At 31.4% G+C, this 20,571-nt stretch overlaps 1 protein-coding gene across 1 annotated transcript; it reads right to left on the bottom strand.

Moving 5' to 3' along the window:
* Positions 1 to 3,619: 3,619 nt before the first annotated feature.
* Positions 3,620 to 20,260, bottom strand: LOC115884193 (homeobox protein Hox-A5-like). Its single transcript, XM_030902683.1, has 6 exons — positions 20,116 to 20,260; positions 17,287 to 17,646; positions 13,281 to 13,517; positions 4,444 to 4,618; positions 4,203 to 4,378; positions 3,620 to 3,723 (listed from the first exon to the last, which is right to left on the bottom strand). The coding sequence occupies exons 1-6, from the start codon at positions 20,258 to 20,260 to the stop codon at positions 3,620 to 3,622; spliced, it is 1,197 nt and encodes a 398-aa protein (XP_030758543.1).
* Between the last annotated feature and the right edge of the window lie 311 nt (positions 20,261 to 20,571).

Here is a 20,571-nt window from a genome sequence, read left to right as displayed (position 1 = left end):
ACTAAAATTCCCATTTTATACAAATCCTACATTCACCATAAAAGTTCTACATTATTAATAAATAAATAAAAACTAAAATATGAAACAGATAAATCTATTGATATTATATTGTAAACCATTTGAGAATCCCTTAAAACGCCTCCAAACCCACTCTAACGGCCATGTTTAAAGCTTATAAAGCGCAAGCTCGAAGAACTTTCTCTATGCTAGAGGGTAGCCAAGGAATATCAATAGGCCATGTCACAAGGGTAACAAAATGAATAGTGGCTAAAGGAGACTGTTTGGCTTTTACATGCACTCTTGCACAAGTTTCACTTATAAAACCCAGAGATTTTGTAGTACATTTTGTAGTTGTACTTTTAGTTTGTTAGGTGTGTTAATTAGTGTTTTGTGGTATATTAAGAAAAAAAATGTTTTTTTTTTTTTGAAACAAATAAATGTAAAGAAAGAAAAAATATCGAAAACATGAATGTGTTATTTTAAAGTTATTTCTTTTACAAACGCTTCCTTTGTTATTTATTAATGATGTAGGATTTTAAAGTTTAGTCATGTGATTTCCATTATGCAAAGGAAATAGGTATATGTATTTAAATACAAAAAAAAAAAAAAAAAAAAAAGTATTATTAAATAATTTTATTATATCCCTGACTATATACAGACAGTTTGAGGATTAGTTGGCTTACTTTTATCTCCTTAGATAATTGTTATCAGGTAGTAATTATTGTTAATTTTGATGTTTAACTTGAGATAATAATAATATGTAATAAGTTACAAAAATATCAGCAACATAAGGTAGCAGCATTATAGGCTTTTTTGAAAAAATAAAAAAAAAAAAAATTATTTTCAAAATCTCCATAAAAATATCAGTTTATCAATGAGAGAGAAGAGAGAGATGATCCTACTACCGAAATCTTGTTAAAAAAATTGTTATTTAATTGAAAACAAGTAGTTTTAAAGTGTCAGCAATTTCAAAAAATACTCATCTATGTTTAATTTGTTCTATCTTTAAATTTTGATCTTTTCTAAACCCATCCCTAAGTAACTATTTTAAGCATGATTTTTCTACCGGTACATTAGTGAAAAGACTAATAACGTCAAAACTAACCATTAAACTGTTAGATGTTATAATATAATTTTTTCTATAAAATGTGTTATATTTATATTTATTCTCTGTGGCATTTTCATTTCCATTGGATTTTATGGAAAGTAACTGTTCACAAAATGTTAAAAACCTAAGTAAATAAGTAGGGCTTGTTTCTCTCTACACAATGTACTGTTTGTGATGGGGAAGGGATCATAGTTTCATAGCTGTCAGGATTTCGAAAGAAATCAGTGTACATGTATATTATTTCGAATATTTTTCACTTTTATTGATTTTATGGAAAGTAACTGTTCATTAAAATGTTGTATCCTATGTTATAGGGTTTGTTTCCCTCTACAATTTCCTTTCTACAATTTCCTGTCCTACAATGTACCGTTTGTGTCCTATGAAACTATGAGGGTTCATAGTTTCATATAGTTGTCGATTTTCGAAAAGAAATCAGTACATGTATATTATTTCGAATATCTTTTCATTCCATTGATTTTATGGAAAGCAATTTTCATTAAACAAGTGTTGTATCCCATGTTATATGGCTTCTTACAATTCTGTCTCACAAATGTGCAAAATTCAGTTTGTGTCGGAAGTGGGATCATATAGTTTCCATAGTTGCTGATTCTTTTGGAAAGAAATCAGTACATGTATATTATTTTGTAAATCGGATGTCTAGTAAAAATTTTAGCTAACTTGGATGGCGTGGCGATCTATATGTCTTTTCTTTAAGATACAATAATCTGTTCACTAACACCGCTCTTTTTTGGGCATTTATTCTTAGAAATATCTCCATTTCTATTTTTTTTTGGCCCAGTATTGAGTATAATTCTCTTTTTCTGCTCTAGTTTATGTTGTACCTTACCTCCTTTTTCTATAACCCATAGAAAATCTAACAAAATTTCTCCTCTACCTGACCATAACTAACTCAGAGTCTCATCCCGACCATTAGTTTTATTTATGGCAGTTGTAAAATTAGCAAATGCCCGCTTTGTTGGAATTTCGCCGAGTCAGGATTATCTGTCATAATCTTGTCAAAACATCTTGTAAATTAGGATTTGAGGATGCTGAGGGTATATGGAAAGGGCTGATAGTAAGCCATAAACAAGGTAAACAAACTGCCTACAATATTATTACATAACTTTTGAAAAAATTAAAATAATAGACACAATCTAAGCATAAAATCTTATTATCTCTAAATATTATACGTTAAAAACGTTATTTTAATCAATATATACAAAGTTTGGTTGAATTATTACATCAGTCTAATATCTCTCCTATTTTAATTTGAACTACCTACCTACAAGCTTCATTCAGGACCTCGAAATTACTGGAATAAATTAGTGGTTTCGATTATTAGCGTAGAAGTTTATTAGTCTAATTTCTATGTAAGCATTCAAAGCGTCAAAATTAGTGGTAGTAATTATAGTAGTATAGTTAGAAATGAAAAATTTATTATTTTATAAGCAATTTATTAGGCTTTCTCTATGGATACAACTGACTACCGCAAGATGTTGCTAGGATATTCTATTAATTTTAATTGTATTTTTTAGACATTTGAATGATCATAAATTTTTAACTATAAAGTGTCACTGAAACCATTAATTTTTTCCAATAACTTTGAGGTACCGAATAAGGCTATATAAAATGATAATATTGACTATAAATAATGAGGTACTTTGAGGAAATTTTTGGTTTTTTTCGTTTCTACGTCTTGCTAAACTTAAATATAATATCTACAAGTATACCTATAAGTTATATTTTAATAAATGCATATAAAAATGTCGATATGTTTGTATAGTCATAGTATACAATAAATTAGACAAAATTAAAAAAAAACAGAAAACTTATTTACAATTGGTTACTATACTATTTCAAGACTTTCTAGGAGAAATTACATTTAATTATATTAATATAAAAATATAGGTACTTTATTTTCTGAGCGTTTAATGATACACACTATTACCTTGTGTAATTTAGGAACTATACAATAAAGAGGCACAAACTGTATGAGAAGCAAGGTAATTAAAATATCATACTTATCATGTCAATGGCAGATTTTTCTCCGTCGTCAGACGCAAAAGAAGAGAATAAAAAGTACCATTTAAAATATCTGAAATGCCCATGCCGTGGCATTTTAGCAAAAGCCATTTTTAGATATACTTACTAATCACAAAGTCGGAATTTTTTAAATTTAATACAGAAAAAATATACAAATTAACACTACACAATTTTTAATATACTTACTTTTAAAAGTTGATATAAAAATATATACCTATTTATATCTCTGAGACACAACATTAAAAAATATATTTTTCCAAATCCTGAACGTCTTTTCACACATAATATTTTACATTTTTATTTTTGATTGTAGCTCCTTAACTGTTTACACCGTACGATCGAAAAAAAAACGGCCTCCAGTTGGCTTGGAAATCACAATGGTCGATGACATATCATAGGCATCGCTGACGCCATTTTTTTTTCGATCATAATATTGTAGAAGTGTAAACTGTAGATTCTTCAATATAATCACGGTGAAATTGGTGGTATGGGTAAATTTTTTAAGTGTGGGGGTAGTTCTTGGTCGTTTACGCAGAAGGGGTTTCTCGCTTGATCGCCCGTTTGAATCTCCACTGAAACATGAATTTATACATACAAGGTGTTTCAAAATCATGTGCCATTTCTATTTGGAAGATTCTTCACGTAAAAATTAGATTTATTTCTTATAAACATAGGTCCGATTCAGCTTTGTTTCGTAGCTACAGGGGGTTAAAATCTTTTTTTTTCTCGATTTATTATAATTTTCTTCCAAGTGCTTTTGAGTGATTCGAATGAAATTTTCAGGGTAAAAGTTACTATAAGTGTTACATATTTTAATGATAAAAAAGTATTGATATATTCACCAGGGACGTGCATATGGGTTATAACTAAATAACAGAATGAATGATTTTTTTTTTGTACGTAAAAATCTCCTTACTAGAGATGACACATGTTTTCATAAGTTTGTAGTTGATTTTAACTATTCTATTTTTTCAGTTGATTGACAATATTTAGTACAGTATTGTAGATATTCAAATGGATCATAATATAATTCTAAAATCAATATACTTACAACCATAAGGGGAGTTTTCAGATATGGCACTTCCTGTAGGTGATCCCATATAGAAATTCTTAAAACTCGAATTACTTGGAAAGCTACTACCTTGCTGGTTCATATTGATATCTTCACTAGCCGACGTAAAGTCATAAGACAAGCCATATTTTGAGTCCTTTTTAGCTTTCATTCGTCTGAATTAGAAAAATAAATATTTTTTATGAAAAAAAAACATAAATTTTTAGGTTAAGTAATTTACCTATTTTGGAACCATATTTTTATCTGCCTCTCTGTCAGACACAGGCTGTGAGCTATTTCTATCCTTCTCCGTCTGTTCAGGTATTTGTTTGAGTGGAATTCTTTCTCTAGTTCTAGCGTTTGGAATCTAGTGTAGGTTTGTCTAGTGCGCTTGCTACCTTGGTTAGCTGTTTCAGCTGAAAATAGCAATTTAATAGTTACAAAAGCAATTTTATATTGCTTTAGTGGTGTAAAACCTTGTCGAAAAAAATGTTACGCACAAAAAAACGTTTTGTCGTTTTGAGCTCGCAAATTGTTAATATAAGGCTGCAAAATACAGAATCTTATTTTATTTAAAAATATAAATTATAGACCCAGAAATTACAGTTGAGTTAAACCTTTGGTGGTGCGACAGCAAAATATAACACTAGGTTTCTAATCGTTTTCCTTCCATTAAATTTACCTGTGAAATTGAGAACAACGATAGATTACCATTTCTAGATGTATTAGTTATTAGAATACTAATAATTGCTTGGAATTTGATATCTATATCTATAAAAATACACCACTACATGCAGATAATATATTCCTAATGAGCTTATCATAGTGCTGAATATAAGATGGCTAGTTTAAATTTCTTGGTCCATAGATTACTTAGTTTTTCATTTTAAAATAACAAATAGGAAGAAATTAAATTAAGAATGTAGCTGAGTGTGATGGATATTCGCCTTCATTAGTTGATAAAATAATTAGAAAACGTAGGTATAAGTTTGCGATTTCTGCAAATTCGACTTTTCCAAGTGGAGAAAGATACGTCAAAATATATTTCAACACCTTTTTATAGAGAGTTATTCCGTGGTTTAAAGAGAATTTTTAAGAATGTCAATTATGAACTTGTGTATAGTGCTAATAATAAATTACCACAATTATTAGGTAATCCTAAAGATAAAACACCTCCACTGGAAAGGTCGGGTATTTATGAGATTTCATGTAAAGATTGTAATCAGAAATACGTTGGCAACACTGAAGATCGATATTAACTAGATTTAAAGAACATATGACTCAGATAAGGTATGGTAGACCGGATAAATCTTGCGTTGCTCAACATAGCTATTATCAACACTTGTTGATAATAGTATATCGTCGGTGAAATATGATAAACTGCTAACTCCATTATTCCTAATTTTACAGGAGAGCAAAAAAACGGTACAAAAAATATGTACACATGTAGGAAGAATTTTCATGCGTTAATATGATAAAGAGATAAGAATTTTATTTGCTGAGGAACAATATAACTCAATATTTCGTGTTACATCATTTTTTTTCAGACACAATAGGGAGATAGCACATATTCGTCTTGCAGAAATAAGAAATAAAAATATACTTCTGGAGATAGCAACCTTTATTGTTTGCAATTTTGAAAATGGAATTGAATATTACCTAAACAGATTTAGAAATAATCAATTAAATTTAAAAAATATGATATTCATAACCATATATATTTATAATATCGTCGGTCTAGAAGCAAAACATACTACAAGTTCAAAAACGAATAAATTTTTAATGCATTTTTAAAGAACTGAAGTAGCAGCATTTTGAACTTAATGAATATGAAAGTAACTTAAAAATTAAACTTATACTTCTTAGAAGATATGGTAGAATCCTTCCATGCTTATCCTAATTTTTATACAACGGTAGTAGACCGAGCTTGGAAAACAGTGCGTGATTTTATTAAATTTTGATTACTTTTCTCCTTATTTTTTTAATTTTTATAAAAATTATGTATCATTTACGTGGAAAAACGTTGAAAAAAATAAAACTGATTAGGTATTATGGAAATTCTTGTACAACTAAGTATTGGTTATTTAAACGCACGCCGATGAATTGCTCGTATATAGAGAATTTCGTTTTTCCCCTTACCCTTTACGGATACCCCGTATTTACAGAACGGTTCGACGCAGGATCGGACTGGTCATATTATATATATAACTATTAGGGGGGCCCCAGCCTTCGCGGGCCCCCTTTATAGTTCATTATTTATTCTTAACAATATTTGCTTTTGCATTGCATTATGGCATTTGCATTGCATTGGTTTACCTTGCATTAGGGTAGTCCCTGATTTCCATACAGGGTGAGTCTTAAATAAGTGCAAATATTTTCAGGGCTGGTAAATCTCAATAAAAGAAACATAATATTTTCTCTTTACCGTTTTTTCAAATAAATCCAATACAACCGAGTTATTTCACTTTTAAAATTTCCAATTTTTTGCAATAATTTTGAGAATCATTGGATTTTCTTTCTGTAAATTTAATCTAATAAAAAATAAAAAAAAAAAAAAAAAAAAAAAAAAATGTTTTTAAACTAAAATGAAAAAAATCCATTTTTTTAATTCCAAATTCTCTCAGGAAAAATTCATGCAAAAATTTTTTTTTTTTTTGTTTTGTTTTTATCGAAATATATCACCCCAAAAATATTTGCACTCCTATTTAAGACTCACCCTGTATATAATAGGGAAAATTGACAAAAACATAAGCAAGGAAAATACGCAAAAATCCAATGGGCTCTCCCCATACTGCCACCCGGACCCCTTTGGCCTAGTGCGACCCTGGATCGACGTACTGTACCAAAAAAACATACGAGTAAGAATCCATGAGTTTGCTTTAGCGTGATCATAACAGAAATTATGGAGATAGCAGCATTTCTGTGGCTATTTCAGATCACTGGGAGTTAGTAGATATTATTGAGTTATACTAGCAAATTTTCTTTATCACTGGAAAAATGCATTTTCTTTTTTTTTTTTTTATTTTATTTTAACTCTACGATATAAAAACTTATTAACGTAAAAATGGAGTTAGTAGGTTATCACGTTTCACTGATGGTATTGTTTCATTAGGGAGTAAAAATTATTAAGGACCTCTGTGGCGAGAGTAGCTGTACGCTTTACATGAGGTGTTCCAAGAGTCATTTTACCCAAATAAACATGCCATTTTCAAACGTAATTCATTATTTTCTTTTATCTAAAAGAAACTATATAACTTTATATAAAAAAGAAATATTTAAAAGTAATACCTTGTATGTAATTATATATCGAGAAAACCATGGTTACGCCTGTTGAATTTGACACTTTATGTCAGCTCTTTAATAATATATTTTCGTACTTTTGTGCTTAGGCAAAAAAGTGCTTTACTTTTATGCCTAGGCGTTAAAATGACTTTTTATATTGTCAACTACGTGGCAAAAAATAATGTTTTTGTGGACGTTTGAAAAAAAACATCATTAATACTCAATAATTTAAAATTAACAAACAAGTCCCAACCACTTAGCTTGGAATACACACAACCTTTATAAACCAATTAGAATAGGTCTTGTTAAATAAGTTATTACATATTTATTGAGTTTTGCAGAAAAATAATCAAGTGCAAAAACCAAAGAAAATGAAAAATTATATTTAAACCAAGCAAAGAAATTACTATGCAAATAGGCTTTGGCTACTGAATTACGTCTGATGAATTTTGATATGGCTTTATGAATAAAAAATCGTCTTTTAATGAAATCATTATATCCAGTCTAAAAAAGATCGTAATAATTTTAATAATTTTTTTATTATAGATCTATTATGTCAACCTTAAGTTATTAAATATCATCAATACGTAATTTAATTCTTTTATATACCATTTGCTAAAATAATCTAGCTAATAAAAACCTACAATTTTACCTGCAATCAAGGAAGAGATAAATCTTTTATTAGATTTAGCTATGAATATATAAAGTTATATACAAGGTGGGTCTCTGCAATATCGTGTAGACATAGAACTAATACGTGTTTCGGAACCGAATATATTTAACTGACACAATTCTACTCCTTTGTACAAAAGTGCTTCATTTGTCCACATGCCGTGTCCAGACCAGCAGACAAAATAACGACAAGACAGAAACATCTATGTTTTACGACAGAATTGCGACAAATCCATTACATTCCTGCGACATTTTTGTCCCATTTTTGTTTGGTTTCAAAATTCTGAGACTTTTCAATGTCCCGTCTCGAGTAGGTAAAGATCAAAGTGTCTATAGTTTCTTTGTTCGCATTTTACGACAAGTTGTCCATGCAGTGTGGATGGCGTGTGCTGACAACAGTAGGAGACCAGTAAAATTACACATGGTTTATAAACTTATCTGCAACAACTACACCTTTGACTTTGCTTTTCGTAATTCTTTGTCCCTGCGGTGAAATAGCTCATGTTCTGTAAGCTCTGTCTCTGTCAGAATTCCCATTTTGCCTGTCTTGTTTTTGTCTCAAGATCGTGTTTACTTTGTGTCGCCTTGGTTTGGACTCGGCATTAGAGATAAATAACTATTATTATGGTGTAGATTTACATTGCATGTAACGAAATACCCAGATTACTTTGACGAAATAATGGATGCAAAGTTAAATCAATAAATTTTCCAAATACAACTTATAAATATTATCTATAAAATTTAGAAAACAATTCCTTCTTCTCTTTAGAAGGCGTATCGCCTGTTTAGTTCCGGTTTCCTCCTCGTCTAAGCAACCCTTGCGAGGTTGACTGCCAACTCTCTTGCCAACGTTTAGGTGGTCGTCCAGTAGGTCTTCTGCATGGGGTACGTTGTTGCGAATTATTATGGCCATTCTGTCGGGGCCCATTCTATTGACATGCTGGTTCCATTCTCTTCTCTGCCTTATCCATCTGACAACGTCGTTTGTTTCGCACTTTTCTCTTATGTCTACATTTCTCTGTCGGTCCCTCAATGTGTATCCAGTTATCATTCCTAAGGTCTTCATTTCAGTAGTCCGTAGGATTCTCTTTGTTACTGATGTTTCAGCCTGGTTTCCGCACCATATGTCATCACTGGTCGTATGTAGGTTTTGTATATTCTTGACTTACATTCTGTACCAAATATTTGTTTTTCCATATGAGATATTTAAGATGTCCTGATATTGCGGCAGATTTATTGGCTTGTTTCCTTACTTCTTCTTCCAGGAATCCTGAGCTTGTAATTTTGCATCCGAGGTATTCGAATGACATTATCTGATCAATAGTGTTGTTTTTTATTACCAATTTGCACCGTAGAGGCTCCTTTGTAATGGTCATGCATTTGATCGGTTTTTTTCGGTTTTTATTACTTGATCCATGATTGTGTTGAATAACAGAGGGCTGAGGCTGTCACCTTGGCGAATACCAGTTGTAGTTCGAAGATGCTGCGTTAAGGTAAAGTTTGTTCTTATTAGGGTTGTTGTATTTGTGTTTAAGTCCTGATAAGTTCTGTGAGTTTTTTTCGAGACATTACTGCTTTTCAAGATGGTGATGATGTCTTTTAGCTGGACTCTATCAAAGGCCTTGTTAACCCATAAAACATATATAGGCTGGAGAGTTATATTCTAAGGATTTTTCAAATAGTTGCCTGAGTATGAATAGGGCATCGGTAGTTGATCGGTTTCTTCGGAATCCTTGTTGTTCCTCGCTTATTAGCACTATTGAGGAGATTTTGTCCGTAATGATCTTAGTCAGAAGTTTTAGTGAGGTGCTCAGTAATGTTATTCCTCTACCCAGCAATAGTTTGCTGGGTCTGTTTTATCTCCCATTTTAAAAATGGGTATTGTTATACTTTGTTTTAGTTCTTCTGTATTTTCAAAAAGTTGTAAATATAATGTTAAAACAGTTTTGGAAAAACAATTCCGTATACTATAAAATAACTCGATAACACTCCACAGACCCTACACCATCGATTTTAAAATCCGCTCCATATGGCCGATACAATTCCGAACAATAGTCTCACATCGGTTCAAGCAAATAGAAAAGAACAAAAAGGGCGATCCCGTCCCACAAAATGGCCTGCATATGGCCCCACGTCACTTCTATACACCGACTTAAAATGTCAAAGTGTCAACGTGTGAGTTCACGTCAAATGTTTTTTCTCCCACTGTGTAGCATTTAGATTACATATACCATGTCTCGGATATCGAATAGCGTACTAAATATCGTGTTCCTTGTTTTTATAGAAGTCGTGTTATTTGTTTAGGAATATACAGGGTGTTAGTTTCTTAATATGTTCTAGTTTTAAACGCGTAGTAGTATTTATAGTCAAAGATCTGAATAGAATAGAAGTATTAATCTAATAAATCTATACTAATATATAAAATCCTTTATGACTGGATACTGATTAATCAATGATCCTGCTCAAACCACTCCACGTAAGAAGCTCACTTACATACAGGTTGACTTTAGGATGTAGAGGGTTCGATAAGAAGGGATTGTTCCAAATTCCAGTTCCAAGAGGTGGTGAACCACCCCTCAAATATTACAATATTTTTATTTAGCAAACGGTCAAGTTTCCGAAAAACGCTAAACACGTATAATATTATATTTTGTTTTTACATATTTTAAGATTTTTAAAATGTGCCGTATTACGCTAAAAGTGGACGATCCAATACCAATAATTGCGAAGAAAATCAGATTTGAGGTGTTAAATATCAAAAATTATTTTATGTACCTTTGTATGTTAAAAGTTTAATACATTCTCACCAAAATAATACAAACAAATATAAATTCTTCTGTTAGTCTTATCATTTAGAGATAAGAATTGGCAAATATTGCTTTTTTGTTGTCTTGGACAGATGAAACTAAATATTTTGCACCGTTAGTTTCTATTTGTTCTTCTTTATGAACAAATTGCGACTAAAACATTTGAGCTCTTGTGATATATCATGCCACGTGGAATTAACCTGTCTGCAGATCTTAAGTTGCGAGTAGTGAATGCTTTTAAAGATGGTTTGAAGCAATCGAAAATCACTGCTACTCGCTGCCTTGAAAATCAAAGGTACATTATATTTTAAAGAGATATAATGAGAGAGATGTCTCTATAAAAAAAACCAGGACGACCTAAAAAGTTGGTCCCAATATGATAAAAGCCATAAAACGAATTTCTTCACAAGATCCATTTTTGCCGTCAACGAAGATAAAAGCAAAACTTGAAGAAATGGGCTATCCACCAGTGAGTACAAGGACGATCCGACGTAAATTAGTTGTCCAGAAGTTGTTTTCCCGAAGACCCGCCAAGAAATCACTTCTATCAAAAAAAAATTTGAAGGCCCGATTAGCATTTGCCAAGGAATATCAAAACCGGACTGTGGTACAATGGAAAAAAGTTTGCTTTAGTGATGATGATCAAAGTTTAATTTGGTGTCATCAGATGGAATTCAACATATAAGAAGACCTCCCAACACACGATTGCTACCAAAGTACACGCGACCCACTGTAAAACATGGTGGGGGCTCAGTCATGGTATGGGGGTGTTTTTCTGGGTATGGGATGGAGCCTCTCCATAAAATTGAGGGCATAATAGATCGGTTTGGCTACAGAGACATTTTACAAAACCTTTTAGTGCCTTATATGGAGGAAAAATGCCAGTTGTACACTACTTCCAACATGATAACGGCCCGAAACATGCCTCACAATTGGTTAAAAGGTTTTGGAAGATGAAATGGTGACTGTTCTCAAATGGCCATCGTAATCCCCAGACCTGAATCCAATAGAAAAATTATGGGAAATTTTGGATCAAAACATTAGGACCAAATTCTACAAAATAAGCAAGAATTATTTGCAGCTTTTGAAGAGTCTTGGAAAAATATGGATTTTTCTATAATTGAAAATCTTCTGGGATCCATGCCAGCGATGTCTGAAAGTAATTAAGAATAAGGGTTAGTTTGCCATCGCTACTGCAAAATTATAAGTTAATTCTTCAGTTTTTGTTAACATGAGATTTTTTTTTATTAAATATATATTTTGTTCATCTACTTTTGTCCAATAAGTTTAATTTTTCACTTAAATTTTTGCTACCTTATTAAAGCACATTTTAAAAAAACAATGCTATTTATTTTTATAGCACTGACACTAGACTTCAAGTAAATATATAGTCTACCTAATTTTAAACATATTAGAAACCCCATTATTTTAACAAAGTTCATCCACTTATGGCCAATACTGTATAGAGGGTGTTTCTGAAAATCTGTCATTGATTAATCACGATCCGTTTTAAAGGCTTGACGTAAAAAGCTGATTTTTGGAAAACAGGATTGGACTTTAGGGTGTAGAGGTTCGATAAGGCGAATTTTCGAACTCGAATTCTAAGGTGAACTATCCCTCAAATATTAAAATATATTTTTATAAAACCGGTGAGTTTTTCGGAAAAACTCTAAACACGTATATTTTATTTTGTTGTTTTACATATTTTAAGATTTTTTTATAAATTTTATACAGGTGTTTCCATAAAATATGACCATTGAGTACGTTGCTTAAAATTTTTCTTGACGTTTAAAGCTGATTTTGGTAAAATGCATTGATCGTGGGGTGTAGAGGTTCGATAAGGAGGGTTTTCGAACCTCAAATTCCAAGAGGGTGAAAACGCCCCTCAAATATTACAATATTTCATATTTAAAAAACGGTTAGTCTTCCGGAAAAACGCTTGGACAAACAAGCATAATTTATTTGGTTTTTACATATTTTGAAATTTTTAAAAATCATACAGGGTGTTTCCAAAAGTTAAGTAATTTCTTAACCACGATTCTGCTTTAAACTGCTTGACGTAAAAAGCTTATTTTGGCAAACGGATTTTTCGAAAGTCAAATTCCAACGAGATGAAACTACCCTCAAATATTACCAAGTTATATAATAATAATATCGCCATATTTGTTTTTTCATGCTGACATAAATATGATAAATTTTATCCAGTTTGTATGTTAATGGAAATTCTTTTGCTTTTGTTTTATCATCATCATCACAAATGATTAATTCGACGCGAACGAAGCGCGGGTACACGCTAGTAATGAAATAAAATCCTTACCATTGGTTTTCATCCAGGGATATATATTTTTTGCGACGTTGTCAGAACTGTACTCGCTATCCGGTGCGCTGCTGCCGTCTTTCTCACCACAGACGTACCTATGGGGAGATTCGTCGGATTCTGTGGATTTTCTCAAGGTGGAGTAGTCATAAGTAATTTTCTCATGAGTGGGTTTGTTCAATAGTGCTCTCAATGCTGGAGAATCTTCTTTTTTGGATTTAGACGTATCCAGAGAGCCTAGAATTGAAAAGAAAAATAAGAGATTTTTTTTTTTTTATTTTTTCTTCAATTTGTGTTTAGTAAACTCGTAATCCGAATATACATATTTCATATATTAAGTTACTGTATTGACACTTTTGTGAATACAGTAACAAAACATTTTTGGCAGTCATTTTGTACTTCGGTGTTCATGACTGATCTAATTCTAACTAAAGTAGAGCCACATTTTGATGTATTTTGTGAGATTTTTTCATTTTAAATGGATATGTACCATGGAGGATAACTTTTTTATTATTAACATTTTGAGAAAAAATGCATTTCTGTAAAAGTTTTGTTTGTTCTAAAATGGTTAACTAGTTTATTTTTCCAAATTTCCATAACGTTTTATAGAGAAATAATAAAAACTAAAAAATAAAGCTGAATTATTTCCGTCCTAAAAACTGAAACGCGTTTCTATGATCTATATTTCATTTTCATTTTTGATGATTGTTAATAATTTTGGTGGATTAACCTCATATTTTGTGCTATTTTAAAATGTTAAAGAAACAATGTTCTTATTTAGTTCAATGGTACTGAAAAGGTGATACTATATAGTTATCGGTTGGATGATACCGAGGATGATACTTTAACAGCAATTTTTTTTTTTTATTTTTTATTTTTAGGGCTTAGAAAGAATTCAACAATATTTCCATGTTTATTTCTTTAATTTTCTCAAAAATGGTATGGAAATTTGGAAGAGGAGTCTTGATCTTGATTTTATATTTGCTAATCACTGGAAAGATGGCGGTTTTCGCAGTAGTAGACTGTTTCTTGGTGAACTAGAAAATGCTATAATTCAATTTGAAACAGGCCTCTAAAGCACAAATTAACTACAACAGATGCGAAAGAACACCGAATTACGCGTTCAGGTTTCTGTGACCTTCAGAAAGAGTTCATAGACAATCCGCATCAATGTATAGTTTGGGTGAAATAATCTGCACCAATATGTTATCGAGGAATACAAAAAGGTCCACAGACTTCGAGACATACGAAAATCAAGTCCATTTAGCGTGTGTCGCAGTTTTCACACCTTTAAAAATTGCCTTTTATAGCCATAGCAACTGCAGCGACTGAAAAAAGCTGTGTGATTTTCATAGAAAATAAGGGCACCTGTAATTCATTTGAGAATGCTATAAATCGCTAAAAGAGGTTTCCAATCTCTTGGATTTCTCTATTATTAAATAAATTTTATTAAAATTGAACTATAATTAGTATCATTAAAAACAATTCAAATTCAAAAATTGTGTCAGTCAAATTCCCTCATTAAGGTGAATATTAAAGTAAAATATAAATACAGCTCATTCTAAGCTCTACTTATCTTTAAGAAAATTTAAATCATTGTTGCAATTGGGCCTTAATGCCATTTCGAATGAACAATGCATTAATAATGCACATTATAATAATAATAAATTTTATATCATAGTGTGTATTAAAACTAATAAAACACTTTTAAATTGATATTATATTAACAACTTCTTTGTTTTTAATCCAAAAAAAGTTACTAATTCTTCTCAATCAAAATATATTTATGGTCCTGAAAGGACCTTCGTTTTCCCAAGTTCGTCAAGGTAGGTAATGGGTAAACGGTAAAAAAACAGGATAATGAAATTTTAAAAAATTACAAAAAATTGTTCAAAGTGCCTCCCTCTTGCATTAAACCAAACGATCATAAAATCCCTCCTCACATTGGATAACATATCAGGGTGACAGTGTCAAAGGCATTAAATATTTTCGGCCTTAACTACTCCAAGTTTTGAATTTCTTCATGGCCGTAAATTTTAGATTGTATGTACCCCATAAAAGGAAATCATTCACCGAGAAGTCAGGTGAAATTAAACGTCAGTTTAAACAAAACTGGCCATTTTTAAAACTTGTCAAAATTTGGACACGCTAAATGGACTTGATTTTTCCTATGTCTCGAAGTCTGTGGACTTTTCTGTATAATCTCACAATAATTTAATAGATTGCTCGTCATATTATATCAGCTCGTAGGAGATTAGGAAAAAAAAAGATATTTATATATAAAAAAATTAATTTATTTAACAAATTCTAATTAAAGATGTGACAAATAGTTACATTTCTATTGGTTCCATCGGACTTTTTTCGACTATATAAATCTTTATTTTTGTAAGCTTTAATGCTAATAATCATTTAATGATGTAAATAAGAGGAAATTTCTCACATAGGTGGTCAAATTCTATAGTTTTCATTATATCAAACAGCCTCTGAATGTTTTCTTCAGTGCAAAACTCATCAAAATTTAATATAAATAATTTTTCCAGCCTGTAAATAAAATGAACAAATTTTTCCACTTTCATGATCAAAGGCAAACCTAATTAAATGGGTAAACAATTTCGAGTTATCCAGAGATTCGGATTCTTTTGCAAATTTTAGATAAATATCACATTGATGTATGAAGACCCTTTTTAATGATGTAGTCAAACATAATTAAAGGCATTTTGAGTTGAAAACATTTTCAGAGGCCGTTTAATATAATGAAAACTATAAAATTTGACCACCCATGAGAGAAATTTCCTCTTATTATTTACATCATTAAATGATTTATTAGATTGAAAATATTTGATGTATTAAAGTTTACAAATAAAGATTTATATAGTGGAAAAAAGTCCGATAGAACCAATAGAAAAATAACTATTAAAAAAAAAAAACTTTAATTAAATTTTGTTTTAATAAATTAATTTTATACTATAACATCTTTTTTTTCTTATAAATAAACACATTTGCATCCCATTTTAAATAAGACATACAAATTACCAAAACTTAGAAATAACAGTTCAAAGTTCAACAAAAATCCTACACGCGTTTTAAAAAGAAACATATACCACGCACTATGTCATTTCAGTAAGCGAATACGACACCAGATTCCAGTAAGCGAATACGACACAGCATAGGTTTCCGGACTAAACGACTGGTGCATTTACACCACTCAATAGGCGTGTCGGGTTTGCCGAGCATATTCATGCATATCCCTCAGCATATTCATGCATGGTAGACCTAGATGTGGGGACCTAGGGTAGGAATCCTTGACAGTTCTGTTTGACGATTCATTTGACATATTTGAGTTTGATTTGAAATTTTGTGGAGTTGTTTGTTTTTACTGTGTTTATTTTGTATTCCACACCTGCTAGTTGTTTAGAGGTATTAAGTCTAGAATGAAATTGTGACAGAACTTTAATAAACAGTGACAATTTTGCGATTTATCGAAAAAGACTGTAAAATAGTTGATTGTGTAGCGTGCGGTAGATCTCGGTCACAAATCGAGGTAAATAACGGAATAACCTTTCATTAGTATGTGACTACATAATATACATACGTATTGTAATAGATCATTTATGAGAAATTCACTTAAAATTAACTAATTATATATTTTTCTTGCATTTCTATTTTGATTTACTACTTGTCAGAGAATTTAGGTACGTCAATTTGACATGAATTTGACTTGAGTTTCAACAACAAGTTCGTCAACCTAAGTTTTTTGACGTGCCCCTTCCTTAATCTCTTTAATCCAAGGTACATATTATTTATTTTTTGAATATCGTCTGTCGACAACTTCTGACAAACTTTAGTATTGCTTTTTTATCTCCGCTCATAAGCGAGATACCCCATAAAACATATAAAAATGGGACAACATTTTAAATTTACATATGGCTGCTAGGAAAGAGAGACATCTCAATAGAAATAAAAAAATCCTCCGAAATTACGTAACAGTTCATAACATTTTTTACACCTTCATTTACCTCCGATTCTTTCATAGACCCCGTCGGCGATACGGCTGCTGCAGCCTCATTAGTACCTCTTCTCCGATCGCCATTCACGAATCCCAAATCGTAGGCACCGGCGAAATGCTGTTGTTGATGAAGATGATTGATGTTGGTCGGTGGCGGGCTGGTTGGAATTGTCCGGCGTACAGTCCGGATTTGAATACGGCTCGTTTTGGGGGAACTATAGCGGCAAGTACTGCCGTAAGGCGCGCGGTGTTGCGCGGATGTGGTGGAAGGTTCTTCTTTGATTGGTACCGGGAAATTGTTGGATGATTGTTGTTGTTGGAGGTGGTGGTTTTGGATGAAATTATATGGTGAATAAGCATCTGAAAATGAAAAACAGGCGGAAATTTTATAGTAATTTTTATACAAGACGATAAAATGGTATTTTACCGTCGAATGAAAATATTAATTCAAAAAAAGTAGTAGAAAAAAATATTGTGCTGGGTTGGCGTTGATTTATTTAACAAATAAATAAAGCTGTCTTTTTAGTTGTCAGTTTTGAGTCAATATTTTTGAATTCTCTTTCGTGTCGATTGCTGATTGAATTGGAGCCAGAAATGACTCAAAACGATATAAGTAAATTACCAACAGATATTCAGGCTGAGGCGACAAACGCCATATCCAAACTACTTCCATTTAAATCCCGAATAACGTATGAAAAGGAATACAAAAATGTTCAAAAATGGAAGCAATTAAAAACATGCGAGAAGAAATAAAGTTTTTAACCTATCCTCGCTGTTAAAGTATCATTTAATCTGCCCTTGCTGTTAAAGTACTATTTTATCTACTATTTTTGATAGATATAAGGCAATGTTAACAGAGTTGCTATGGAAAAAAAAGTTGTTTAATGATGGATTAATAAACAGTGCTAAAAATTGTTTAAAAACGATTTTTAGTAAGGGACCAATAATCAAATGTAATTTTTATAGATATTAAAATAAAAAAAAGTAAAAACAATCCTTCCATGTCCTTTATACCGTGTGTTTTTCAGAAATGTCTCACCCCTCTAACATTTTTATTCTTTCAGATAAAAAAAATCGAGATTTGGTATGAATGTATAAGACATAAATCAGGATTGATTGACGTATTCAATTAGTTTTGGCCACCTTCTGTTTCACTGATTACTACAATTTTTGGTTTTTAAATGGTACCCTCGGTATTTTTTTACTTTATATGAATAGAATGACATATCATGTGACAATTTGACATTTTTATTAAATAAAATGGCATTTTATATATATCAATCTAAAGTGTCATATGACTGTGTTAAAACCATTAATTTGTAGTCTAGGAGCCTTTGAGAAAATAGATTTAATCTCGATATAGGTATGTTCAAGTAGGTAGGTTACTAACGATTTCTTTCAAACTACGCACATTTGTATAAAATTATACCGGGTGCGTCTCAAAAGTGGCTCTCCCCTATAACTTTCTTATTTTTCGAGTTAAAAAACGAAATTTGGTATGTTAGTATATGACATAAATTAGATTTATTGACGTATTCAATTGTTTTCGGTCACTTCCTGTTTCACCGGAAATGACTATAACTTTTGATTTTTAAATGTCACCCTCGGTATTTTTTTACTTTATTCCATAGAAAATAACACACTGAATAGAATGACATATCATATGTCAACTTTTGAGATTTTCGCATATGGTTTATTTGAAATTATAACTTGCGGTTCGTAACGAAAATTTGACTCGAAATACCAAGTGTGTGGTATCAAATTATTCGTAAAAAATGCTTATTCCAAATATACTAATGAGCCACCCTCGTTCCATTTGAAAAAACTGAGATATGATTAAAAATACGATTTGAGCATTTTCCAACTGGCCAGGACAAGACACTAAAAACATTAGATGATCAAATCTATTTTTTCCAAGGCTCCTTCCTTGATTACGAATTAGTGTTTTTAACATAGCCATGGCACTCTAGATTAAATTTTAAAATACGATTTTTTATTAAGCGAGAATGTCAAAAATTGACATATGATACGTCATTCTATTCAGAATGATTTTTTTATCGAATAAAGTAACAAGATACCGGGGGTTCCATTAAAAAATGAAAAGTTGTAGTCATTTCCGGTGAAACAGGAAGTGACCGAAAACAATTGAATACGTCAATCAATCCTAATTTATGTCATATACTAACATACCAAATCCCGTTTTTTTATCTGAAAAAATAAAAAAGTTATAGGGGTTTGAGACGCACCCGGTATATCCAACATCTTAGAAAATTTAAACATATTTTGTAATTTAGAGGTAGAGATATGTATCTACTTTCAAAAATTAATAAAACCCTCAGAAACAAAATTATTAGTGTTATAACATAAGATTGTGTTTTGTTTGTAAGAGTTTTTAACAGAACACAATTTAAACAATCAAATAATAGTACATATATTGCTTTATTAGGGTTAAAAATAATACTCTTTGTGCGAGGCTGTATGTTTGACAGGCGATACATTACAGGTGAGGCATAAAAAGTCATTTTTACTCCGAATAGAACATGCTATTTTTCTTTAAAACATCACAAATAATTTTTTAAACTATTTCAAAACATTATATTATAAAAAGATTTAAAAGTAATACATTGTAAGTAAGTATATATCAAGAAATAATAGTTACACCCGTTGAATTTTACACTTCATGCCAGTTTAATAATATATTTTCGTACTTGTGTGCTTTATTATTATGCCTATAGACATTAAAATGACTTTTTTTATATATTGTCAATCACGTCGGAAATATTAATACTTTTGTGACGTTTTTTAAAAAAATATATATATCATACTTACTAAATTCATGACCTGAATATCCAATCTGCCCATTATACCCCCCAAAATAACCACCCTGTCCGAAACAATCACCTTTCTGATACCCTGCACTCTCACCACCGTTCTGACCGTTCCAAAAATCACAGTACTGTGTCGAACCACTCATTTCGACGACTAGAATCACTAACTCAACGTTCTGTAACCCTCAAACTGTCATTGCCAGTGTCATATATATATTGTTTACTAGCAAAAAAAGTGATAATTTTGATTTAAAAATCTCGGTGCGCAATTCCACAGCAAAAATGCCGCTCGGTGTGACGATATGACCCAACTACGCGACGTAAATGTCGAACATTGTCAACCATATCGTTGAGGGGTGTACCAGGGGGTGAAGGGTGCTGCACTTTCTGACCCCCTAAGGTTCGTCGCTTTGCCTTTTGTTCCGTTCAGCTGCCCTCTACTGCGAATTCTACTGCG

This window comes from Sitophilus oryzae, unplaced genomic scaffold (genome assembly GCF_002938485.1).
Source record: "Sitophilus oryzae breed Bouriz unplaced genomic scaffold, Soryzae_2.0 scaffold_205_pilon_pilon, whole genome shotgun sequence".
Lineage (NCBI taxonomy): Eukaryota > Metazoa > Arthropoda > Insecta > Coleoptera > Curculionidae > Sitophilus > Sitophilus oryzae.
The sequence above is the reverse complement of the archived record's forward strand: the minus strand, read 5'-3'. Positions and strand labels throughout refer to the sequence as shown.

Excerpts from the sequence above, each read along its gene's own strand:
- LOC115884193 (XM_030902683.1), bottom strand. The coding sequence starts at position 20,260 with ATGAGTGGTTCGACACAGTACTGTGATTTTTGGAACGGTCAGAACGGT. Across the intron at positions 17,647-20,115 it reads ATATTCAGGTCATGAATTTA|ATGCTTATTCACCATATAAT; the intron begins GTAAGTATGATA and ends TTTCATTTTCAG. Across the intron at positions 13,518-17,286 it reads AGAATCGGAGGTAAATGAAG|GCTCTCTGGATACGTCTAAA; the intron begins GTGTAAAAAATG and ends TTTCAATTCTAG.